Here is a 27,120-nt window from a genome sequence, read left to right as displayed (position 1 = left end):
CACTCTTGGTTCTCCTGAATGGTTGAGTTTCTGACTCAACCATCTGACATGCAGTCTGACAATTTTACATGCAGTTTTTATCATAACTTCATGCATCTGCCTGACCCTTTACAAAGGCCCTCTAATCTGTAAATGATAGCAGACCCCTCGAGTCTAGCTGATCCTATGACCAACCACAATCCAGAATTCCTATCCTGCTTCCAGTTTCCTACTTCTCCAATCAAATCTACTCAACACAAAGTGGATTATTCTTCCTTTAATATAGGCTTGCTGGCTTCACTTCATCCAAATCACGGCCTACAGAATTTTTTATCACATGAACAGAATTCGGTAAGAGCAGGAGGTAATTCCATGAGTTCAATCACTATACTTAATCAGAAGGTTTCAACCATAAGATTTAATATCAGATTAATGATAGTCAAATAATAAAATTAAATCATTTGAGATAAATTGTAAAGATTATAGAAAACTCAACTGTTTGATTGCCAAAAATGTAAAATGGAACATTTTCTCATCTGAGATAAGAGGAGTCTATTTGAGCATTCACATCAATTTTGTTACTTAAAATACTCTTAGTTTATATTCAAATCACTGTTTTTTTGGACCAAGTATATCACCATCTATTTTGATGCTATAAACATTTTTAAATCCTGTTTTACTCACCAATGTATAAATCTAAATGCCTAGCAAGTGCCAAATGTTTGAAAACAATAAATAAGTATTTGTTGTTTAAGTGATCAATGGTGAGGTATTCTGTTATTTGCAAGTGAATGTATCCCAGATAACACAGCCTCTTACTCCATTTTAAGAAAATGAGCAAGGGGTGCCTGGGTGGTTCAGTTGGTTAAGCGTCTGACTTTGGTTCAGGTCATGATCTCACAGTTGGTTGGTGGGTTCGAGTCCCATGTCTGGCTCTGTACTGACAGCTCAGAGCCTGGAGCCTGCTTCAGATTCTGTGTCTCCCTCTCTCTCTGCCCTTCTCCCACTTGCACTCTGTCTCTCTCTCTCTCTCTCTCTCTCTCTCTCTCTCTCAAAAATAAATAAATGAACGTTAAAAAAAGAAAATGGGCAAAAGACATGAAGAGATATTTTACACGAAAGGATATACAAACAGTAAATAAGCCTGTGAAAAGACATTCAACATCCCTAGCCATTAGGGAAGTACAAATTGAAATCATCCTGAGCTATCCCTACATACCTATTAGAACAGCTAAAATAAAGGAAAGTGACAACAGCAAATGCTGGCAAGATGCAGAGAAATTAGATCTCTCATGTACTGTAGTAGGAATGGAAAATGATATAACACTCTGGAAAACAGTATGACAGCTTCTTTAGGAAACTAAACATACACTTAACATAAGATCCAGCAATCACACTCCAGAGCTTTTATCTCAGAAAAATGAAAACTCACATCCATGTAAAAACTTGTACGTTAAGTGTTCAAAGAAGATTTATTTATAATAGTCTGAAACTGGGAACCACCAACATGTCCCTCAATTGGTGAAGGGCTAAATCATGGTACAGCAACACCATGAGATACTAATCAGCAATTAAACAAACTAACAAAACTGAAAGGCATTGTGCAATGTGGGAAAAAAGCCAATTTCAAAAAAAATCACATGCCCTATGATTCTAGTATTCTCAAAAATGACAAAATTATAAAGACTGAAAACGGATTAGTGGTTCCTAGGGGTTAGGGATGAAAGCTGGGGAATAGACCATAAATAAGTAGAATGAGAGGGATCTTTGTGATAATAGTTCTATATTTTGATTGCAGTAATGACATGAATTTCCAAATGTGATAAAATGGCACAGAACTATACAATGTACCAACACTAGTTTCCCATGCTTAGTTTTGTACTATAAATGCATAAGGTATAACCAATGGGAAAACGAGGCGTGCCCATTTCCCTGCTTTTCCAATCTCCTAGAGGTCCCTGCATTCCTTGGCTCATGGCCCCCTTCCCCATTTTCAAAGAAAGTAATGGCTGGTTGAATCCTTCTTACAATGCATCATTCTGACTTCCTTCCTATCTCCCTTCTCCAATTTTAAGGAACACTGTGATACCTGGTGCCCACCAAGATAATTCAGGATCTCTCTCCATCTTTAGGTTAACTGACTGGCAACCATAATTCTATCTGTAACTTTAATTCCTGTTTGCATGTAAAATAAAATATTCCCAGGTTCCAGACACTGAGATGTGGACATTTGGGGGCCATTATTTTGCCGCATACTACATAGAGCAGGTCCCTTCTCATAGCTGTAAATTTTAAAAGTACAATTGTAACTCATATGAGATTTTACCATCTCATATTATCTCTATAAAATAACAGCAAGGTAAAAAATAAATAAAACAGTTCTATTCTTTCTACTTGATAAGCAAAGTAACTAAGGCACAGGGAGTAATCTGCCCCATAATCTGTCCTAAGTCAAAGTGCTTGCTAACGAGATCCAAGAGTAGTCATGAGGTCCCATGATTCCTGTCTTGTTGCTCCTTTGCAGCAGAACACAGTCGTCTTCAGTTATGCTAAGAGCAAAATCCTCCCTATCGCTGAAAACTTTTGTGTTCGTTTTTATCAGCCCATAATTTAAACAAGTCATCAACTGGGTTATTTATCACCTAATCTCTCTCTCTCTCTCTCTCTCTCTCTCTCTCTCTCTCTCTCTCTCTCTCATACACACACACACACACACACGTACATATGTGTGTAATTACATAAAAATTACATAAACTGTATAATGTAATAATTTCTGCTTTAACTTCTTTCTGAACCAGGATCTTATCCAGGTTAATATATTACATTTGATTGAATAAACTTAAGTTTTATCCAGTTGAATGCTCACAAACTAAGGCATGCCTTTTCTACGGCAAAGAAAAAGAACAGACAAGACACAATTATGTAAGACTCCCCAAATGGTAAATAATAGGGGGGAAAAGGGCAGAAATCCTATCACGTATGAAATAATTAATTGAAGCTCTAAATTGGGATAAGAAAAAAATGAGAATGTAGCTAAACATTTTTATTAATTCATTTCAATAGCTGACTTTAATTATGGTATTAAATGATACTATTAAAGTTGGCCTAATCTTTCCTAATAAACCAATTTGCTTAAAGACTTCTTCGAAAAATATCATCTCATCTGTTTTCTCTTACATTTTTCAACAAATATAAAAGTATCTGAATCAATATTCTGTAATACAATAGGAATGTTATTTCTGATCATGTTATTTTTATATTAACATAAGAGCAGTTACCAATCACTGAGCATATACACTACAGCATTGAGCATATACCCAGATATAGATATTACATGAAGAGGCTTTATTTGCATTCTCTCACTTAATCCCCTTACCAATTATATGAAGTACAGTTATTACTACCATTTTAATAACTAAAAGAGAATAAGGACCTTGTTCAAAGACCCACATCTCTTGGACTCTAACCAGTGTAATATAATGCCAGTGAGCGTGAAAAAAAATTTTTTTGAGTCTGAAAATTTTTTAATTTTTTTTGATGTTTATTTTTGAGAGAGAGAAAGAGACAGAGAGCAAGCAGGGGAGGAACAGAGAGACAGGGAGACACAGAATCTGAAGCAGGCTCCAGGCTCTGACCTGTCAGCACAGAGCCTCACGCAGCGCTCGAACCCACGAACTGAGCCGAAGTCCAAGGCTTAACCAACTGAGCCACTCAGGCACCCCGAGCCTGAAAACTTTTTTAAAGTGCTAATTGTTAGATTTTAAGTAGCAGTTTGAATTTGAAGTTTCCAAGTAAGATATATATATATAGGAAAGATCCTCTTACCCTTTGCGTGTAAGACAAATGAAGTCAAGAATTATTTCAACGTACAGAAGGAAAGAAAGCAAGTGACAGGAGCTTTGTTTCTCTAAAGTAATGTCACTTGCTCTATTCAGCCTTTCATACTCCCAAAATGCTGAAGAACTCCTCTTTATCAAGCGAATTACAGTTTCTTTTCTTCCAGTAGTCTTTAGAAAGTATTCCACTGACTTCATGTTTTCAATGTTGTAAGTGGAAAGTCCTTTGCTTAATTTTTTCCCCCTTTGTGGGCAACTTATTCTTTCTGCCTGGAAAAGTTCCGTATATAGATATATATCTTCCTCAGTGTGTCTTTTCACATCAAAACAGCATAGAGCTCTGTGAGCATTTTCAATCTCAAGACTTGGGTTTTTCTATGCTTATCATTTGTTTAATTATTACTGATCTCTTCTATCAGTAATTTTTGTCTATTTTCTTTTTCCCTCCTGAAACTCCTGTCACATGTAAGGTTTTAAAATAATGTTGGTTTCCTAGGTCTATTTACCTTTTTCTTCAGGACTTCCTTATGCTAACATTTTGTTCTGTAGTGGGGGGCATTTCTCACATGTGATCTCCTACGCTACTGATGTGGTCTTTAATTCACCTACTGAATTTTTCACTTTGAAAAAAATTAGGTTGTTTTGGCCCCAGGAAGTCTCTTCCATATTACACTTTAATTTCCCTGATGGAATCTTTTTATTTTTATTTTTTCATTCAGGGATATGTATTCAGGTTGTTCAATCTTCCCCTCTGAGAATTTTTCATTTGGTTTACTGGGTTTCCAGGTCTCAACGCTGGGTATTCCAATCAGTGAGAATCCCACAGGTGTTCCAAAACCAGGCGCCTCTATTTTCATTGAAACTGTTTGCTGTGGAAGTCAGCAAGCTGTCCCACGCCTGCTGAGGAACCAAGAAGTCTCCAAAGGAAACACGCTCTCTCCCCCCTCCCTTGAGAATCACAGATGGGAGTGTAGTATAAATGTGGATGCACTGGAATTCTATAAAGATTCAAGAGATTTCTTTATTAAAGGCCCCATACTAGAACTTCCACTTAGCTACCTTTGCCAGATCTCTGTATCAGTCATAAACACTATACGCTCGGAAATGGCAAAATCCAATTCTGTCTACCTTAAACAGGCAGAGCCACTACTGATACCACAGGAAAAAAAACTGCTGCTATAAATAATTCCTTAACATCTCTAAGTCTTTTGGGGTGCCCGGGGGGCTCAGTTGGTTTAGCACCAGATGTCAGCTCAGGTGATGGTCTCGCAGTATGTTGAGTTCGAGCCCCGCATCGGGCTCTGTGCAGATAGCCTGGAGCCTGGAGCCTGGAGCCTGGAGCTGGTTTCAGATTCTCTGTCTCCCTCACTCTCTCTTTCTGCCCCTCCCCCACTCACACTCTGTCTCTCTCTGTCTCTCAAAAATAAATGTTAAAAAATGTTAAATATCTCTAAGTCTTTGTACTCAAAATTCTACAATATAGAAGGGGAGGGGGTGTGTCCGATTGATCAAAACAAGTCCATCCCTGTATATTCCTCTCCAAAATGATCACTCATAGTTTTAAATCTCCAAAATCAGAAAAGCAATTGGATACTAGTTAGCCAAAATTAATCAAACAAACAAAAAACAAATGTCCATTATTTTGGCAGACTTTGTATCAGTTAACTTTGCAAAAGATGTGTCTACAACTGGCTTTTACAACGAATTTCAAAGCACTAACACTTGGATAGTCTTAAAAAAAAATCAGATAATATATATTCAGAAAAGAAGATGTCTTTTATTTTTTGGACACTTTATATCTGGGAGTAGAGAGACGTAGAGAGAAATGAATAAGTTCTAAAGGTAGAAAAAGTATTGATTTCTAAAGTAAATTAGGTTTGTTAGACAGAATCTAAAAATTGTATCATTGAATTACTATAATGAACCATAACCTCGGTCTTAAGTAGCTGTTTTAATTACACAAGCATTTAAAGTTGATTTTTTAAAAATAATCTCAGGCTGTATTTTGTTCTTTCTGATGGTAGCTAAAAAAGCATCTAAGAAACACATGGAATAGACTTTTTGTTTTTTTAAACTTGAAGTTTGTATTCTTAATCCCCTTCACCTATTTCACCCATACCCCCACTGACCTCCTCCCTTCTGGCAACCACTAGTTACTCTTGTATTTGCATCTGTTTGTTTCTGTTTGTTTCGTTGGGATGGATTTTAAATTGGCCTTTAAAAAAAAAAAAAAGTCAATAAAGGGCAAACAAAAGAAACCAGGAGGTCTATGTTACATAGTAGTCACAATTCAGGTTGAGATCTTAGTACTAATAATAGCAATTAAAAATAGCTGTAATAACAGCTATTACACCTGTCAGAATGGCTAGACTCAAAAGGACAGGAAATATCAAGTGTTAGTGGGGATGTGGAGAAAAAGGAACCTTCATGGAATTGTTGGGAATACAAACTGGTACAGCCACTGTGGAAATGAGCATGGAGGTCCCTCAAAAAATTAAAAATAGATCCTGTAATTCTACTACTGGGTATTTACCCAAAGAAAATGAAAACACTACTTGAAAAGATACATGCACCCCTATGTTTATTGCAGAATTATTTACAATAGCCAAGATATGAAAGCAACCCAAGTGTCCACTGAAAGATGAATGGATAAAGATGTGCTATACATATACACACAATGGACTATCACTCGGCCATAAAAAAAAAAAAAAAAAAAAAAAAAAAAAGGATGAGATCTTATCATTTACAACATGGACAGACCTAGAGGGCATTTTTTTTTAACCCAAAGGGTATTATGCTAAGTGAAATAATCAAACAGAGAAAGAAAAATACCATATGAATTCACATATATGTGCAATCTTAAAAAGAAAAAAAAAAAAGGCAAACAAACAAGCAGAAAAAGAGTGGTGGTTGCCGAAGGGGAGGAGGATGAAGGATGGGGAAAATAGGTGAAGGGGAGTGGGAGATACAGGCTTCCGGTTATGGAATGACCAAGTCATAGGGATAAAAAGGTACAACACAGGGAATATAGTCAATGTTATTGTAATAGCATTGTAAGGTTACAGCAGCTATACTTGCGGTGAGCACAGCATAAAGGATAAACTTGTCTAATCACTATGTTGTACACCTGAAACTACATCAATTATATTTCAATTTAAAAAAGGAAAGCAATAAATATTTAATGTTCACTATACCAGATCCTCTAAGTACTTTAAATGTGTTATCAGCTAATTCTCCCAAGAACCCAAGTATTCCCATTTCACATATAAACATGGCACTTAAATGGCCCCTGGTCTCATAGATAGCTGGTCACTGGTCACATCAGGATATAAGACCAGAACACGTGCTTTGAAGCAATCCATCCTGCTGCCTCCTTTACGCCCGACGACAACATGGCCTGGCTCTACTTTTATAAATATCAAAAATATTCACTATGATACCTCACATATGGAGTATGATTAATCTGAAAACAATCGGGCTAGCATTTCATCATCTAGGCAAAAGCCTTTCAAAAATTAATTTTGTGCACTAATCTCTCCAAACCATCAGACTCAAGTTTTCATCCAGTTGTGCCAAAGTGGAAATTTGCCTAGAAGAAACATTTCAGAGTTCTTTAACTATTCTCAATTCACAAAGTATGATATACAGCATAACTATCAGAGATTTTGGTATATTTGGTTTCCTAATAGATTCCTGAAAGCTAACTAAATGTACAGAAGGATCTACAACCAATCTTACTTCCCATAACTATTTTAATAGCAGCTATATCCTCAATTATATCTTCATTCCAGTTTTGAAGGTGCCCTTCTCCTTCCCTCAACTTTTCTCAGACACAAGCACTTAACCAGAAGGAAAGCAACATGTACCAAAGCACAGAGGACCACGGGGTTGGGGGACTGCGGGAATCCATTCTGTAAACATTCAAGTCCTACATCTAGCCTCTTATTCCAACAGAACCTAGATAAGAGGAGCATTTCATTATGTACTTTTGGGAGGGGGATTAGGAAGAGGAGGAAAGAATATTAATTGTGATAAGCTATTCAGAGGGGTACAGGTACAGAAAACATAATACTGAAGCCTAGAAAGGATAATAATTCAAGAGGGTGAAAACTATACAAAATTCTGTGACTAATGACAGAAGAATCCAATGGATATGACAAGGTAAAGCAAGAAGGGATGAAGGTAGGAAGTTCAAAGTCTACATTAGGTAAGAATACATAGCAAATTCAAAAATAATTATCACATGGGTAACTTACCACAAATAAGACAGGTTTTGTGGTCAGAGAGGATATTTTATAAGTTCCAGATTTTCAGGGTAGTTTTATGTAATGACTTAGTCCAGGACGTGGCTGCTTTAGTGAAAGACTTGGGAGGAAATGGGAGAAACAACTTTAAATGGAGTATCTCAGAGATCAAAAAGGACCAGGGTACCCAAAGGCTTATGTCAACAGATGTAGAAGGGAGAAAAGATAATGACAGACAATGACGTAAAGAAGCTGTACGTCAGGCATTGCAATAATTTGAGGAAAAATAAAAAATATAATGGAGGCTGGACTAGATGACTATGAAGAGGGAGAAATTCTTAATAATACCACCACCACTATATCTTTAAAATTGACATATATGTTTGAGTTTTATCATAAAGATAAACACGAAAGATTAAACTTGAAATGGCTGTTATCCATCCCAGAAGACAACAATTATGAAAACCAATCTGCCATGGGTTAAACAAACATCCACCATCCCGAGTGTTAAGAAATAGATACACTCAAAAGAAACTATGCATGACTTCTAGAAGCTTGTTTTAGATTTCAAAATGAAAGGTTTTATATAATAAAGTAAAATCTAAAAAATATATATACATTTAGGTAAATATGAAAGAGAAAGAAGTGTGATTGATATAATTTCATATAATCCCAAAATTTTAAATGGTTGAAAAGTTCAATTTTACTTGAAATTGCTTTTTTTCTAGACTATGGCACATGTTGAAAATATTAAGCTTTGTACTACTGTATTCGAACCACTCAAAGCTTTCCAGTGCTAATAACTGGTGTTCAATTTTAGCAACATGAGGAAAAAAGATTTGGCCTTAGAGCTAGATGACTTTCCTTGAATCAACATAAAGCATCCCAATATGTCATCCAATTCAGTAAGAACTTGTATTTTACAGGCTTGTATTTGATGCTAGAATGGAAAATTTGCAGTCTTTTAAAGAGACCATAAATTAACTAAATTTGATAATAGCAATCCATCAAAATTTAGTTCCACATCAGTCGGCATCTGACTTGCATTTGGAAAGTTAATGTTGTGAATCCTGGTCTTAACCAACTTTATATTGCTGTCTCTCTACTTCCCTTTTGATGGAAAAAAAAAACAGCTTCTAAGAATGAAAGTAATAAAGCCCTCTTTATTTATTCTGTGAGAACACTATTTGCACCACAATAAAAAAACAAGAGAAAAAATGTTAAATCTTCATTTCAAACTTTATACCTGTCAGATTGATCTTACAGCTTAGATACCATCAAATAATACTTACCGATACATACGTCGATTTTCCCTTTAATAGCAGCTTCATGCAGAGGGGTGTAGTTCCAATTATCCCTGGCATTTGGATCGGCTCCTTGACATAGTAACAGACTTACAACCTCAGCATGGCCAAAAGAACAGGCATTATGAAGTGGGATGAGACCTCCATCATCACGAGCATGGACATTAGCACCCATCTGTAGTAAGTGTTCTACGACATCCTTCCTTCCAAAACCTAAAAAGGAAAATATATAGTGAAGCAATTTTGTGTAAAAACAAAACAAAAAAAAAATCAAAACACTAGAATTTCTTTAATAACATTAACAAATATGAACACCTAAAATACTGTAGCAAAAAAGGGTAAAGAAAAAAAAAATGGCTACCATTCAAATAGTTCTCTCCTCTTACAGAACTCTAAACTAAGAAAGTTGATCCTTAAGTCTTTGGGCAGTTCATTCAAAAGACATTTCTTCAACATCTTTTATGTGTTGGGCAACTGTTCTAGAAATACAAAATGAACAAGACTCCTGTCCAAGGCATCCACTTTCCTCTCATGCTTCACAAGAAAAATTGTATCTATAAACTCCACCTCTATATTTTAAGAAATAAAGGTTACTTAAATACCGCCAACAACCAAATCTAAGACAAAGTACAACATTCGACATTATAGAGAACATATGGATACCAGAAATACGTGGTAATGGTTTGGTGACAAGAAGTTAGAAAAGGAAGAATTAAAGACAATGCCAAAATATTCTACTCTTGGGACTTATGGCCAAACTAAAACATTGCAAGCTTGAATTTAGCGACCCTAAGGAAACAATATGACAAAGAAGCCGGAACACGGGCATTTGGAAATGCAGAACCAGAAAACTGGTAGGAAGTATCATAATTTTCAGACAGAAAAAGTGGGGGGAGAGCCAGAGTGGATCTGAAGCAGTGCAAGGACTAGGCATACACTCAGAAAGGTAAAGATTATGAAGGAAGTACAACATTATAAAAGTCAGAGGGCAATAACATTATGCAAGTCCAGCATGAGGATTTAGAAGGGGAAAAAAAAAAACCACCGACAATTTTAAATTTTAGTACAATGATGAAATTGTAAGCTAAATTACAATGGATTAAAAAGAAAGAAAACCATAAGCATTAGTATTTTTATCTTTATAAGTTAATACATATCATTAATGATTCTTTCTCTACTTTAAATTTTATTTGGTTTTACCGTCTAAGTATCACTACTCCCATGCTGTTACTTACCGTATAATGTAGTTAGAAAATGGCATCATAAGTAAAACTAAGACTAAAACAGTCCTTTCTCCATTTTATGCATATATAAACTAAATGAGAACTATGAGAAAAGTTGAAAAAAAAAAGATTTATTTCAAGATATGTTCTCCACACTATCTATAGAAATTCATTTAATTCAGGACAGCAGGCTCCAAGAAAAAGCCTTCAAAGTAAAAGATTATGTTTCCACAGATACGTATTGCAAGGTCAGAATTGGGTTTCTGTCGAAAATATCCTTCAAATTAAGCTGAAAATTTTGAGTGAAAAGAGGTCGATTTTGTACTACTAACTGGGAATACCCAAGTATAGGCTACATGCTAATGTAACTATCACCATCTTGCTGTTTGCTTTTTAATATCTGCACGACTTTACAGGTGCTAGGTTCTGTTTATTTCTCTAACTGCAGTGTGCTTCTCACCCTACTAGCACAACCTTACTCTGCCACCAGGCTACACGCACTTTCCTTACTCGTGAAGATTTTGTCATTTTCCCTCTGTGGATTTCAATAAAGCCTCCATGGCAAACTCACATTTCCCTAATCAATGCATTAATAATACCTGAGACTGAATTTCCTTTCTTCACTAACAAATGGGTTAAAATAGATATTTTTTTAAACTTATCAACTGGCATTTTAAAAAGTATCCATTATAACTTTGAAGCAAAATAGCAAAGTGTGTGTTTACTTTTTACTAACACTTTTATATGCAGAATATAAAAAACAAAAACAAAAAAAAATGCTTGGTATCAGAAAGAGGGTGCAGAAATGGAATTGTGCTCACACATTGATAATGTGAGTGCAAATTGGTACCATATTTCATTTATTTACTTTGGGGGGGGGGGTTGGTGCAAAAAAGGTGGTTTTATTAAAGCACAGGGACAGGACTCATAGGCAGAAAGAGCTGCCTGGTACCACATGTTAGAAAAAAATATAGCATTATCTGAACAAAGATTCTGCATCAAGATGTTTATCAAAGCATTATTTATGGACAATCATGGAAACAGTTCACGTGTCCAACAATAAACTCTCTATTAAATAAATGATGGTTTTTCATATAACATCATCCTGTACTAAAAGGATGCTACAGAACACTGTGACTATACTTAATGACACTGAATTATACACTAAAAAATGGCTAAAATTGTAAATTTTGTTTAAAAATAAAATTTAATAAATTTCAAATTTGTGTATTTTACTGCAGTTAAGATCATCAAAAAAGTATAAACCATACATGCAAGAAAAAAAACAGGATATTATAGAAAATTCAACAACATGGGAAAGTGTTTTCAGATTAGTCTTTTAGATTAAAAATATATAAAACAAAATCCAGGAGAAAAAATATATATACATATATATTTGAAATACAGATAGAAAAAAAGGACTAAATCACTAAGTAGTGGGATTACAGTTTCCTTTTATCTGTTTTCTTAATTATCACATAAAAACACAATTTTGTATAAAATATATGTAACTGTGTAACACACATACATTCATAAAAGAAGGTAGAGGTGAACAGTCAAAATCAGTGAAGACAAAGAAGAAGTTACCTTTTTTTTTTTTTTTGAGAGAGAGAGCGTGCGCACAAGCAGGGGAGGGGGCAGAGGGACAGAGAGAGAAACTTAAGCAGGCTCCACACTCAGCCAGAGCCCAAATTGGGGCTCTATCCCACAACCCTGGGATCACAACAAAAGCTGAAATCAAGAGTCGGCCACTCAACTGACTGAGTCACCCAGGCACCCCAGAAGTTAGCTCTTTTAATTTGGGTTTGAATTTATGAGATATATTATTAAATCAGAGGTTTTGTTACCCACAACACAGAACAGTCCCCTATTTAAACTACTCAGAAATTTAGTACTTAGTAATTCAGAAACATTTACTTAAAACCTAAAGTTTACTTAAAACATATATTCTACCTGTTCTATTGAGTACAAATCATAATTGCTTATTCATCATTCTACAATGTTAAATACATTATTTTTACCAATAAAGAGAATTCATTATCTCTGATGGTTATACAAGGCCTTTCTTTCACAAACAAGGTTTGTAGTCATAATTATCCCTATAATTGAATTGCTTATTTGGGTCTAAAGAACCAAAATAAAAGTAGTAATTAGGATCACAAAGAAGTACATAGAATTTGAAGTAACTTATCACTAATTAACTTGCAGGAAAATAGTCCCTAAGCAAAAACATTACAGACACACACTTGCAGACAAGATTTTCAGGGACTCACTTCATCGAACTAGCACATGTTTAAAAAATAGCTAAATCACAACTTTTTAAAGATATAATGTTGCCATTTATACACAGTTGCTACTTATACGTATATTTATGGCTCAGTGTTATGAAGTACAGGAGGAAATCAATAAACCTTCTCTCTCTGATCCAGCAAAAGTCACTAAAAATTAAGACTAATTCTCTGATCTTTACCAAGTATGTGCTGTAACAGACATCCAATCTGAATTGTACTCAAGGTATAATTTAACTTCTACAGAAAAACTCTTTTTGCCCAAAGACCATGCCCTATTCTTGACAATAATAAAAATAACAATAATGGTAAGTAACTAACATTTTGTAAGTTATTATATGCGTCAAAAATATGCCCAATACTTGACATGCATTAGCCCCTTGTGATAACACTCCGTGGGAGATACCATTATCCTCATTTTGTTAAGTGATTCTTTCCCCCAGTGCTGATATTAAGAAGAAAGAAGAAAGAAGGAGAAAGAAGAACAACAACTGTGCTTCTAAATACACGCCTCAATTCTATCTACTCCCCAGTGCTACCATCTCAGTTTCTACTTCTATAATCTCTTGCCTAGACTTCAGCATACAGCCTTCTAACAGCACATAACCTTCCAACGGGACTTTGCTGTCACATCTGCTGCCCTACAATTCATCCTTAACACAGTAGGCATAGTGATCTTTTCAAGGCATATATCAGATCAGGTCACTTCCCTGCTTAAAATCCTGCAGTGGGTTCCCATAGCACATATAATGAAGTATTACTACAAATTTTTTAGGATCTCCAAGGCTTTCTGTGAGCTGGCCCCCCTGTGAGCTTTCCCATGTGTCTGAGTTTCCTCACTCTGTCTTTCACTCTCTCCTGCCTGAATATGACAAACTCCTTTCAGCCTAGGCGACTTTGCACTGTGCTCCGCCTGAGAACTTGGACCCGGATCTCCGCATGGCTAGCTCTTTATGCCATCCAATTATCGGCCTAAAGTTAATAAGCAACTCAGAGGACTCTGTCAACCACCCAATTTAAAGTCATCCATGCATGCACACACATTTTTCCATCAGTGATTTCAATATCACTCACTTTTACTTTCTTTCTGCATTTAATCACTACCTGAAAGTACCTTATTCATTTATCTATTTGCCTTTTACGTATCTCCCCACTCAAGATGGTCCATAAAATGAGGTATTCTTGAGTTATGAACTACCTTATGAGCTGTGTGTATCTCCAGCATCTAAAATAGTGCCTAAATAGCTTCAATAAAATATCGGTTGACTACATGAATATACACATTTACTTACTTCATCATAACTAAATCAAAAAGTGAGTAGCTTTTAATTTTATATTTTTAATTTACAAAATGAAAATTCTTAAAGGCTTTTCCAGCTATAAAAATGTCAAATATTTTTAAATATTTTTTAAAAAACACCAAGTTCGCAGAAAGGAAAATCATCTGTAATGCCATCATCATCTAGAGATCACCAGGAACATTTTGATGATTAAGCTTCTAGATTTCATTCTTTGCATGTGTGTGTGTGTATTTAAATGTCTTTGCTCTGCCTTTTCACTTTTCAAATTTTTCAGGTAAAAAATTTAAATGTATACACCATTTTACTTAGCATTCTATTACATGGATGTCTCATAATGTATTTGGTTGGGTGGTTTCACCACTATAAAAAGGAGATTTCGACATTATAAAAAAAAAAGTTAAAAATTAATAACATTGTATACATATCTTCATACATCTGTCCAGTTCTATAAGATGAATTTCTCAAAATAGAAGGACGAGGTCAAAGGATACACATTCAAAATTTTGTATGTTGCCAAACTGTCCTCTAATTGTCTATCAATTTTCATTTTTAACCAAAATACACCCATTTCTCCCATCTTATGTACATGAACATAAATACATAAGCTTTATAAGCAAAGAGGCAAAAATAAAAAATGCATTGCTTAATTTACATTTTGGGGGTTCATATACTTGCTCTTTTTTAGAAAATTAAATATATGAACACCGTTGAAATCTCTTAACCCTAGTCTTCTTTCCTCTCCAAAGATACCATTACACAAACTCAATGTTATACTTGTGCATATTTTTATGTTTTTCATATACATGTGTTTTTAAGCACAAGTTTATATACGTTATATATAATTCATATTAATACATTTATGTTATGTTTCACATTCCATGCTCTTACATTATATACCTATTATATTATCAATATCACACAGTCTTTAATCTCTGTTAGGGAGGTTGATAATTGTGGCGATTACCCCCTCTTCTTGTTGGCCCAGAGAAACCCAGTTACTGCTCAGGAATTGGTCAGGATGCATATGCTAACAGAAGGTAAACCTTTCCCCGGTATAAGGAGTAATCCTCATTACACTAGGCCAGAAAGGTGAATTCATTCCTCTTTGGCAGTGACTGGAATAAAACAGAATGGAAAATCTGGAAGCTTCTGGAAAGACTTTTCTTCCTGCCAAGAGAATGTGTGTAGAGGAAAAAGGCCGCTTTCTTCTCTCTCTCTTCCTCTCTATTTCTAGAAAATTTTCACATTAAGGTTGTGACATTCGGAGCTGCTGATCCCATGATGGGAAGGTCAAGAGAATTATGAAAATCCTAGCATACCCCACTGTGCTCACAGAGTACTCAACTAATTCTTGAACTTCCTACCTCTGGACTTGCCAAGCAGGAAATAAACATCCTTAGGCTTTAAATTTCTGTTAGTTGAATTGTGGAATATTTGCAGCTGAACCCATGCAAATTGATACAAACATCTGTTTGTATATTTACTAACCATTCAAGTTTCATTTGTCAGCTTCAGTTCATTGTCTAGCTCAAATTTGTTGCCTTTTTCTTATTATTTTGTAGGAGATCTTTATATATTCTAAACACTTGTATTGGTTACATGCATTAAAAATATATACTTTTGTTTGTGGCTTGTCCTTACACTCTACTTACCCAGAGTTTGATTTCGGACAAGTTTTAAACTTTAACATAATAAAATATATCAGTCTTTCTCTACACTGTTTGTGCTTTCTACATAGTCTGTAATAAATCCTTCCTATTCTTACACTGTTTATACATTTTCTTCCAGATTACTTTTATAATTCTGCTTTCCATATTTAGATCTTTAATCTACCTGTCCATATGGTGTGAGTCAGAAATCTAATTTTATTTTTTTCTGTATCTTTTCTCTTTGGTTGATCAGTTTGTCTGTTTAATAGTTTAACTTCAAAAAAATCTCTAAGTACTAATCAATTCACCTTGTTCGTCTTAAACATTATCTTGGCTATTACTGCTTTTTGATGTTCAATATGAGTATCTTTAAGTTCCATGAAGAAATGTGTTAGAAAAAAAAGGTTTTATGTTCATTGATTAGAATTAATTCTATAATGTTGACAAATTTACAATACTGAGTCTTTTAATCCAGGTAAATGATATATCCCTCCTCAAATTCACACCTCCTAAGTCCTTTCATTTTGTGGTTTTTTTTTTTCCTCCATTAATTTCTTGCAAATATTTGTCAAGAATTTTGGGGTATGGTAAAGGTTTTCTTGGTATTGGGATGGAGAGAGCAGCGGTACACCAGGGGCGATCAGTAAAACCAGATCACACAGAGCCTTTGAGTCATAAGGAGTTTGGATCTGAGCAGGAGTTTGTCAGCCAAGATTTGTCCACTAGCTAATGTGACTAGAGGGTAGTAATGACAAAAAATGAGGTCAGAAGATAGGCAAGATCTAGATCATGTAGGGCCTTTATCAGTGAGGAGCACATCCAGCTACAAATAACAGAATACTCAACAAATGAAGGCTCAAAAAAAAAAAAAAAGTAGAGATTCACAGGTCTTACTTAACTTGTCCAGTCAGAGGCAATTCAGGCTCACATAGCAGTTTAACAAAAGCTCTTTAAAGATTTTTCCACCCTGGCATGCTTAGTTAGCATGGGTGAACTGTCTTCTACTTGTCACCTCATGGTCACGAAGAGTGCTACACCTCAAAGCCTGGTATTCAGGGTCCCACACAAGAAAGAAGAGGGCAAGGGAGAAAAAGGTTTTCTCTTAGTCTTTATTCTTAAGGAAGCCTCTCTAAGATACTTTCACTTCTATCTTATTAGCGAAAAATGAGTCATCTGACCAGCTCCCCCCAAAGCCTAGAAAATAGGTTCTTTTATGACTGGGCACAGTGCTGCCTTGACCAAAATCTCAGATCTGTTTGTGAAGATTAAGGAGAAAATAAACTTTGAGCAAATAACTGAAAGTGTCTGCAGCAACTCACCTGTTGTGGTTTCTGTGACTCACCAAGGAGTAAACTCACGTTGGTTCTTTTACAAATACACTTAACTATTTTCCTTATCCTAATGGTAGAGTCTAAATTAAGGCCACTCAAAAATGTTTCAATATCAAACGTGAGGTCATTTGGCATATATTCACCAGGTCCAAGTTTAGGGACAGAAAACTGTTTCACTTATGTTCAACATTTTAAGCCTGCCTGAAAGTAAAGCTTCAAAGGAACAACCTTAGCAGATATTAAATCTTGTAACAAACAATTATGACTTCTAAAATGTAATAAAAGGAGAGAAACCTAAGGTGTCTGGAGTATTTTAAAGTGATGTTTTTATTTATGGTAGGAAAGTCATAGCTTAAAGATATTTTTCACACTAATCGGACTGTCAGCAAAGCAACAACTACTGTATCTCATTTGGACTGCAAAATCCATTGACCTATATACTTATATACTCAATGAGAAAATGTATATTACATCTCCCGTATTTATTTATTTAAAAATTGTTTCCTTAAGGGTAGAAAGACCTAATTACACTCAGAAGATATTCAAAGAGTAAAATACGTTTGAGATTATCTAGGAAATACTCACGAACTCTCACATATATTACTGTCTTTCCTGATACAAAGAAATCACAAAAGCTAAGCTGGAAAAGATAAGGTGCTTGATGGCAGATGTGAACTGTTCGCTATTCTCTCTAAAAACATTAGAAAAAAACAGAATCTAAAAGAGTAGAAGAATGTACTTACTTTCTTAAGCATTATCAATCCACTCCCATACAAATAAAAAGCAAAACAAAAACTCTCACCAATGACAATAAAATTACTTTCAATGAAACAAATTTACCTATGATATATTTATGCAATAGATACAAGGTTTTTAAGTAACTTTTCTTTCCTGGTCAACAGACTTATTCACCTATTTAACACTGATAGCTCCAGATATCTGTGAGCACCTCTAAAAGTCCCTAATTTCACTGAATCTGAACCGTACCTGTATCTTAGCTGATGTGCAAGAGGCAGCCTCAAAATTACAGGGGGTGCCTAGCAGAGCATCTCTACATGATTTTCTAATTTTACTCACTTTCTTCTACAGGCCTACCTTCTAAAGTTTTTTAAGTTTCCAGTTTTACTACATTTTATGAAGGAAATTACATGCTACAATGGTATTCTCTAACCTGGGGAATGGGGAAAGTCTTGCAACATATTCTTTTAAAAATGTCAAGGGTTTTCTGGTTGCCTGGGTGGTTCAGTCGGTTAAGCGTCTGACTTCAGCTCAGGTCATGATCTCACGGCTCCTGAATTCCAGCCCCACACTGGGCTCTGTGCTGACAGTTCAAAGCCTGGAGCCTGCTTTGGATTCTGTGTCTCCCTCTCTCTCTCTCTGCCCGTCCCCCACTCATTCTCTCTCCCTCTCTCTCTCTCAAAAATAAACATTAAAAAAAATACTCTCTGGACCTACTGATATATATGGAGCTGTCTAGTTCTCTTTTTACTGGTTGTATGATATTCCATTATGTAAGCTGTTTTTATTTAACCAAGCTTAAACAACCATTTGAATTGAGATTTAGGCTTAGGCTATGATCCCAGGGTTGTGGGATCGAGCCCCATGTCAGGCTCCACATTGAGCGGGGACCCTGCAGCTGCTTAAGATTCCCTTGGGGGGGTGGGGGTGGGGGGTGGGGGGTGCCTGGGTGGCTCAGTCGGTTAAGCGTCCAACTTCAGCTCAGGTCATGATCTTGAGGTTTTGTGAGTTCGAGCCCCACGTTGGGCTCTGTGCTGACAGCTCAGAGCCTGGAGCCTGCTTCAGATTCTCTGTCTCCCTCTCTCTCTGCCCTTCCCCCACTCATTCTCTCTCTCTCTCTCTCTCTCTCCCCCCCCAAAAATAAATAAACATTAAAAACATTTTTTAAATGTCAAGAATTTTCTATATACTAGGCTAAATTCATGCAATCTAATATACACAGAACCAGAGATCCAGTAACAGATTCCTGCTTACTGTATAATAAATATTCTACGACAAAGAAACATAAATTTTCTATTTAATATTCAAAGTTATTATTGCTTCCTATTCTTATTTCAATTCTAACTATATTAGCCTTTAAATAAAGAGTTATTTTACACTTCATTAGGTCGAAAGTCACTGTTAAGCAATAGGGAGCACGTATATTCCCTGTTGGTTCTAAAATAACAATTTAAAAACAAACTACAAAATGACTTAAATGTCAATGAAGTTGCATGTTTTTCATTTGTCAAAGGCAGACTCTCACCAATTTTTCCATTTTTTTAGAACCTGATTTAGAAAAACATTTATGCTTGGATAAAATAGTATTTAATTAATTAGCAAGTATAGTCAAGAATGTGCACCTTCACCAAACCCAACCGAGAAAGCACCAGAAGCAGAAGGGTAAGAGATGAATCCCAGATGCCAGCTTAAAACAACAACAGAAACAGTGTACGAAATCATCCCTTGAGGAAGAAAGAAGAAATGTTTGAGTACCATTGTGAGAAGAAACATCAGCTTAAGAGATAGATCAGGTATCCTGGACAGAGGCAAGGCCAGAAGAAGGTGTCCCAATTGTGTCCTATCACTCCTCAACACTGTCACATTGTTCCCTATGCTACTCTAGAATATGAAAGCAGTATTTCCATCCCAGTTCTAGCCAAAAGAAGAAGGGTAACATCAAGGTAAAATATTAGAACTTGGTCAGGGTGGGAAGCAACATACCGGTGGACTCCCAGTTAGGCAATTACAATGAAGGTGACAGCACTTTGAAAAGAGAAGGGTCAGAGAAATTCTGAGCAATCTGGACGGAGCTGGAGGGAGGCTACCATCCAGAGCCTGTCTACTCTGAGGCATGTCCCTATTTACCTCAGACCACCTAGAGGACCAAAACCAAGAACACAGGCTTTCACCACCCCTAAACCTGACCCCCATCAAACCCATTCTCCCATAATAATGCAATATTGGCCCAAAGAACTGTTAGTTTCAAGGGAATATAAGCTCACAGCAGAAAATAACAGCATGTTTGAGGAGTGCAAATACCATGAAAGAAGAACAAAACGAAAGTGAAATCAACGGATAAAAAAAAAGACATTTAAAAGTGGCAAATTAAATGCTTCAGGAGAAAAAAAATGGAGAATATTGAAAGCACAACATGAGAACAAAAATGTACCGACTAAAGCCAACTGGAAATACTGACATGAATAACGTAAGTGGAGAAATAAAAAAATATAATGAATTGATTGAATAGTAATGAAAACAAAGAATAAATTCCCGAGAGATTCAGGTTGAAGGACTATCCCAAAAAGTATCTGATAAGGATAAACAGAAGGAGAGGAAAGGAGAGGTAGAGGATGGGAAGAGAAGAAATATACCTATGTAGAAGTGATGATAACACTTCTCATAACTAAAGAAAAATGTAAAGTTTCAGATTAATAAGAGTTCACGTAGCGCCAAACACAATGGACAGACGTGTTATATGTAATCTGCCAATACTAAAGGCTATGAAATTTCTAAATCCTTCAGAAAGAAAATACAGATGATCTACAAAAACAGAAATCATTTTACTTCAGACTAAAGTCAACCTTGTTAGGGCACCTGGGTGGCTCAGTCCGTTAAGCATCCAACTTCAGCTCAGGTCATGATTTCACTGCTCGTGGGTTCAAGCCCTGCATCGGGCTCTGTGCTGACAGCTCAGAGCCTGGTGCCTGCTTCAGATTCTGTCTCCTTCTCTCTGCCCCACCCCTGTTCGCACTCTGTCTGTCTCTCTCTCTCGCAAATGTAAAATAAAACCTAAAAAAATAAAGTCAACCTTCTCAGTTTCAGTATTTTGATGCTTAATTTCCTATCTAACTTTTTATTTACATGAAAGAGCGAAGTTATTCTCATATGTGTAAAATCTCAAAACTGAACACAAAAATATCACAGTTCAAGTACTCTCATCAGAATACCTCAGCATGATGAAAAATTGATTTAATAGTTTGTGTGTGCGTGTGGGTGTGTGTATCTGTACATTATGAATTATCTCAGTAAAAGTTTATTGCTGTCTCCAGGAAGACTAAACAATAAACATTCTAGCAAATAACTGCAATGTGTGGGTTACAAAGCGTACACAGCTGTGCTAACTTAACCGAGCTGGGGAAGGAAACCTTCCCTATTTATAAAGTGGTATTTTGAGCTAAGATGTAAAGAATAAGCAGTTAACCAGACAAAAGGATAGGAATAAATGTTCTAAGGAGGACAAGGTATAGTATATCCAAAGGTGAAGAGGTGAGAAATGCTTTATACATTCTAGTACCAAAAAGAAGTTCAGAATGGTTCAGAGATACTGTACTAAAGATGCTGAAATAGGAAACAACGTAGAATGAACTAACCTTCTACCACAAAAATCACGGAGAAGCAGGATCGTCCTTCGAAACCAGTAATACATCAGAACTAAAAATCCTTTAAATTAAATTGTGTTAAGTCAGTGGGAAGACTATGACTGTACCCCACCAAAATGGCATAATTCAAAATTTCTGCAATGCAAATATAGGAAATCTACAAATAAAAGTACAAAATGTAAACATCTATAATATACATCAATCTTAGGAAACAGAAGACTAAAGACTTGAAATTCCACTGACAGTTTTCAGTCTACTTCCAATTTATTTCAATATAGAACTTATTGAGCAGGAAAGATCAAATATAGTACAATGAATTAATCACTTGGTTAACTAGAAGTCAAAGGAAAAAGAAGTAAAACGTGCCCTACAAAACTTTTGCTTTCAGCTATAATAATAAGTAGACTTCATCTTTTTATTTTAATGGTTTGTACTTACTATACAATAAGTGGTTCAAGGAAACTGGCTACCTACTTAGGATAAAAAAAAACATGTTTTAAAGCCTTACTTCTCAGTATACAGCAAAATAAATTCAAACAGATTAAGGTGCAAAATGAGAAAAGGAAACCATAAAAAATTTAGGTGGACATTTACATGATTTCAGAATGGAAATAATTTTTAAAACATAGAAGAAAACAAAAAGAAAAATTTTAAAGGCAAGAGGTTTGGAAAGTTTAGGGATAAAACTAAAAAGCAAACCAGGTGGGGCACCTGGGTGGCTCAGTCAAGCATCCGACTCTTGGTCTCGGCTCAGGTCACGATTTCTCGGTTGGTGAGTTTGAACCTCTGGTGAGTTCGAACCTCGCACTGGGATCCTAGCTGTCAGCGCCAAGCCCGCTTCAGATCCTTCTCCCCCACTCTCCCTCTGCCCCTCCCCAGCTCTCTCTCTCTCTCTCAAAAATAAACATTAAAAAAAAGCGCAAACCAGGAAAATATGTGCAATGATAAGAAAAACACCAAAAGGTAAAAGAAAAAGAGCATAAGGGAAAAAGATAATTCACTAAAAAGTAAATCTCAATTATTTTTAAAAGTAAAATCAATTACTCCAGATATAATCAAAGAAATGTATATCAAAACATGAATTCTGCTTTTTTAAAATCAATAAGAAATATGTTTTAAATGATGACATTTGGAGACGTACAAAAATGCTCACAGCACTATTCACAATAACATATGGAAACTCCCCAAATGTTCCCCACCAGTAGAACAGATAAGTCATAGTATATTCACACCATGGAATTCTGTATAACAATGAAAATGAACAAACCACAATTGTGCAAAATAGAGGAACTGCACACAATATAGTATCTACTATACAATATAATTTATATCAAGTTCAAAAACATACAAAACTAATCTATGGGTGGTGTAGGGGTAGTAAGTAACTCAGATGACACAAGACAGGAGCTTAACATGGTTTTTTGCCAAGGGTGTGGTAGGAATATAAATTAGTACAACCTTTTAGTAAAGCAAATTTAGTAAAACAGAGATTCACATACAAAAACTCTCTAGGAATATATGCATAGCACTGTCTTAAAAACTTTCAGCAGGGGTAGTTAGGTGGCTTAGTTAGGTTAAGTGTCTGACTTTGGCTCAGGTCATAACCCTCTTAGTTGTGGGTTTGAGCTCCACATCGGGCTCACTGCTATCAGCACAAAAAAGCCAGCTTCAGATCCTCTGTCTCCCTCTCTCTCTCTGCTCCCACCCACCCCCCGCTCGTGCTTGCTGACTTCTCTCTCTCTCAAAAATTAACCTTAAAAAAAAAAAAAACTTCCAGCAATTACCCTTTTAGTTCATTTCATAGACTCAAAACCCAGAACAACAATGAAATTGCAATTTCTTGAATCCCAAGCCAAGTTTTCCCTAGATAATAACTACCTTATAGGCTTGTAGTCAGTGAGTCACAATTATCAAAATACTTCCTAAAACATAAAAAGTTAAAGAAACATTAGATGTTCTTTATCTCACTAGACTTGAGTCTTAATCTGTGTTACATGTATCCTCAAGCAGTGACTCTCAACCCTGTCTGCATGTGAGAATCGCTAGAGGAGATTATTTAAAAAAAAAAAAAAAGGCTTGCCCCTACTCCTGTGATTTGACCTATTTGGTCCAGGGTTAAGAATCACTACTTACAAAGTGAACATCAACATCAGTATTACCTGAGACTTGTTAAAAATGCAAATTCTCAGACTCTACTCCAGAGCAACTCGATGAGAAATTTAGGGAGTGTGGTCTAACAACCTGTTATAATAAGCCCTTCAGCTGATTCTGATGCAGAGTTTCAGAACCATAGTTCTACTGCTTTGGGATGTTTGTAATCCTCTGAAAATTACATGTAAAATTTGGTTTTAAGTATATCGTTCTGGGGAGAATGTCCATACCTTTCATCAGATTCTCAAAAGAATGCTGACAAAATTAAGAACCACTCACATAAACTCAGCAGCTTTCAAAGTGTGCTCGGTACCCCTGGCGGTCCCTGAGACGCTTTCTGGGGGTCTGAGAAGTCAAAATTATTTACAAAATAATACTAAGATGATTTTGCCTTTTTGTTACCAAGACATTGACAGTACATGATTTCATAACATTATGTGGTTGGTCATCTGAAAAATGCTCTTGATGATACAAAGCAATGGTAGGTGAAACTGCTGACATCTTGGCATAAACCAAGACCGTGGCACCAAACTATACTAATAGTCATTGTATTCTTTACCACCAGGTCCTCACAGTTTAAACAAAACAAAACAAAACAAAACAAAACAAAAAAAAACAAAACAAAACAAAAACCCAGCCAATTTCACTTAAAAATGTCCTTCATGGGAGCGCCTGGGTGGCCTAGTCAGTTAAGTGTCTGACTTTGGCTCAGGTCATGATCTCACGGTTCATGGGTTTGAGCTCCATGTTGGACTCTGTGCTCACAACATGGAGCCTGGAGCCTGCTTCAGATTCTGTGTCTTCGTCTCTCTCTCTCTGCCCCTCCCCTGCTCACGTTCTCTTTCCCTCTCTCAAAAATAAATAAACATTAAAAAAAAGTTCATGAAAATATATACACTCTTAACTTTATTAAACTCCAACCTTAGAGTACACATCCTTTTCAATATTCTTGTGGCAGAATAAGAAATACACAGTAATCACTTCTGCTAGACACCAAAGTGTGGTTGTCTTGAGGAACAACACTTATGCAACTGTTTGAGCTCAGTTTGACTTGTGTATTTGGCAGACATTTTCTTGAAAACGAACAAAGTGAACCCATCACTTCGAGGCAAGCAACAGACGGTATTTGTTCCTAATGACACGATTTGAGCTTTTAAGCAAAAATGAGAATGTTGTAAAACTTGCATCTGCCCACGAGCATTATAGTTTCCCAATACGTAAATGCTTTTCTGAGAAGACTGGTGTGGTAGTAACAAATATGCTTTCCAGTTTCTTATAAAGTAAAATGTATGAACATTTAGAGGATCTGTACACCTCAAGCTAGTATTTTACAAATGACCACAACACATATAGGTGTAAGATCCATCTGTGAAAAAGAGACCAATGGATTTTAACAGAGTATGAAAAACTCATTGATACGGTTTCAGATTCCTTGTTGCAAATAACCTTCAGGAAACTATTATTTACCAAATTTGCGTGTAGTACCAAAGAAAAGCACCTATGATTATCTGAAGATGCTATTAAAATCAGTCCTTTCTTTTAAAACTACGTATCTGCTTAAAGCAGAGCTTTCTTCATGTACTTCAATCCAACACAACAAAGGGCATGCAGCAAAGACTTCTCTCTTCTATTAAGTCAGCCATTAAAATGACTTGCAAAGTGTAAAATAATGCCTCTCCTCATTAATTCATGTGTTGGAAAATAGTTACTTTTCATTAACAGTGAGATTTACTTTTACATATAAGAGAGTTTTTTGTTATTTTTTTTAAGTTCTCAGTTTTAATTCCTAATATGATAAATCCAAAGACACAAACAAAAAGCTTTTTCAGCAACGTTTAAGAATGTAAAAGGGGGTGCATGGGTGGCTCAGTCAGCTGAGCATCTGACTCTTGATTTCAGCTCAGATCATGATCTTACTGTTTGGTGAGGTCAAGCCCCGCATCGGGCTCTGTGCTGTCAGCGCAGAGCCTGCTTGGGATTTTCTCTCTCCTCCCTCTCTGCCCCTCCCCCACTCACACACAGTCTCTCTCAAAATAAATAAGTAAACATTAACAAAAAAGAGTGTAAAAGAGTTCTAAGATCATGAAGTTTGGGCATGACTGCATTTTGATAATAAACTTCCTTAAGCATGGGAAATAATGCCATTCTCATCATCCTTCTCCTTATGGCACTTATATTTCTTGAGTTGTTATTGAACTACTATAAAACCTTAGTAAAATCTTAGGAATCATACCAGATTCCTCAGAAATAGACCCAAAAGGGGAAGACACATTATGGAAGTGTCCCCATGGCTGTTAATTAAGCAAATTGCAAAAAGTTCTTTTGAATTTCCATACACATTTTACTAATATAGTGAGTCTCACACTCCTAGAAGAAGACCACAGTCACTCTTAGAAACATGAATTAACAGAGAGATGAAAAGCGTGTCTGCAATATATCACTAGGATTCACTCTACTGAATACGCTATTTTCCATATTTCATGCTAGTGATATTATGAAATAAGTTCTCTCTAGGACAACAGAAAGACCAAAATGCCACTATGATAGATACTCCCGTTCAAAAATGTTTAATTGTAGTAAAACATCTGTAACATAAGATTTACCACCATAACCATTTTTAGGTGCACAATTTAGGGGCATTAAGTTCTTTCAAATTGTTGTGATTCCCATGTGTTTTATTCAAAATGTATTTTTTTCCTTGACTACCTCTATGAATCAAAACATAGAGCAGTTTATCTTCAAGATTTTCTAACAATTTTAAGTAGTCTTTTTTTTTTTTTTTAAGTTTTTTAATGTTTACTTTTGAGAGAGAGAAAGAGAGAGCCCAACTCAGGGCCTGAAGTCACCAGCCATGAGATCATGACCTAAGTGGAAGTCAAATGCTCAACTGACTGAGCCACCCAGGCGCCCCATCAATTTTAAGTAGTCTTTAAAAGAAAGGAGTTGTGGGGCACCTGGGTGGCTCAGTAGAGTAAGTGTCCAACTCTTGGTTTTGGCTCAGATTGGATCTGGTCTCACAGTTCATGAGATGGAGCCCTGCACTGGGCTCTGCACTGACAGTGTAGAGTCTGCTTGGGATTCTCTCTCTCCCTCCCTCTCTCTCTCTCTGCCCCTCCCCTGCTCTCGTTCTCTCAAAATAAATAAACTTAAAAAAAAAAAGAATTGCTAAAAGATCCTTCTTCCATTTGATTACGAGGTTCTTCAAAGATTATTTCCAATCACACTTTTAATGTTTATAAAGCAGTTGGTCAAAAGATCAGAGAGCCCAACATTCTGATAATTGCAAAGGTTCCAATACTCTCTAAAAAATATGGTCTCAATCAAATCCTAGTCACAATGTTTTAAGTAAGCATCTACATGAAGTTTTGCTCTATTTTAAATGCCTAAGAAAAAAGCTGGAAGGAAATCCACCAAAATGACTATATGAGCTGCCTT

The 27,120-nt window shown here is 35.9% G+C and overlaps 1 protein-coding gene across 1 annotated transcript in view; it reads right to left on the bottom strand.

Moving 5' to 3' along the window:
• TNKS (tankyrase) overlaps nucleotides 1-27,120 on the bottom strand; it is a 215,073-nt gene that overhangs the window by 173,763 nt on the left and 14,190 nt on the right. The window contains exon 2 of the mRNA XM_015082858.3: nucleotides 9,352-9,576. Coding sequence (XP_014938344.2) covers nucleotides 9,352-9,576 — 225 coding nt within the window. The remainder of the gene's footprint in view (nucleotides 1-9,351; nucleotides 9,577-27,120) is intronic.

The sequence above is a fragment of the Acinonyx jubatus genome, chromosome B1 (assembly GCF_027475565.1).
Source record: "Acinonyx jubatus isolate Ajub_Pintada_27869175 chromosome B1, VMU_Ajub_asm_v1.0, whole genome shotgun sequence".
NCBI lineage: Eukaryota > Metazoa > Chordata > Mammalia > Carnivora > Felidae > Acinonyx > Acinonyx jubatus.
The sequence above is the reverse complement of the archived record's forward strand: the minus strand, read 5'-3'. Positions and strand labels throughout refer to the sequence as shown.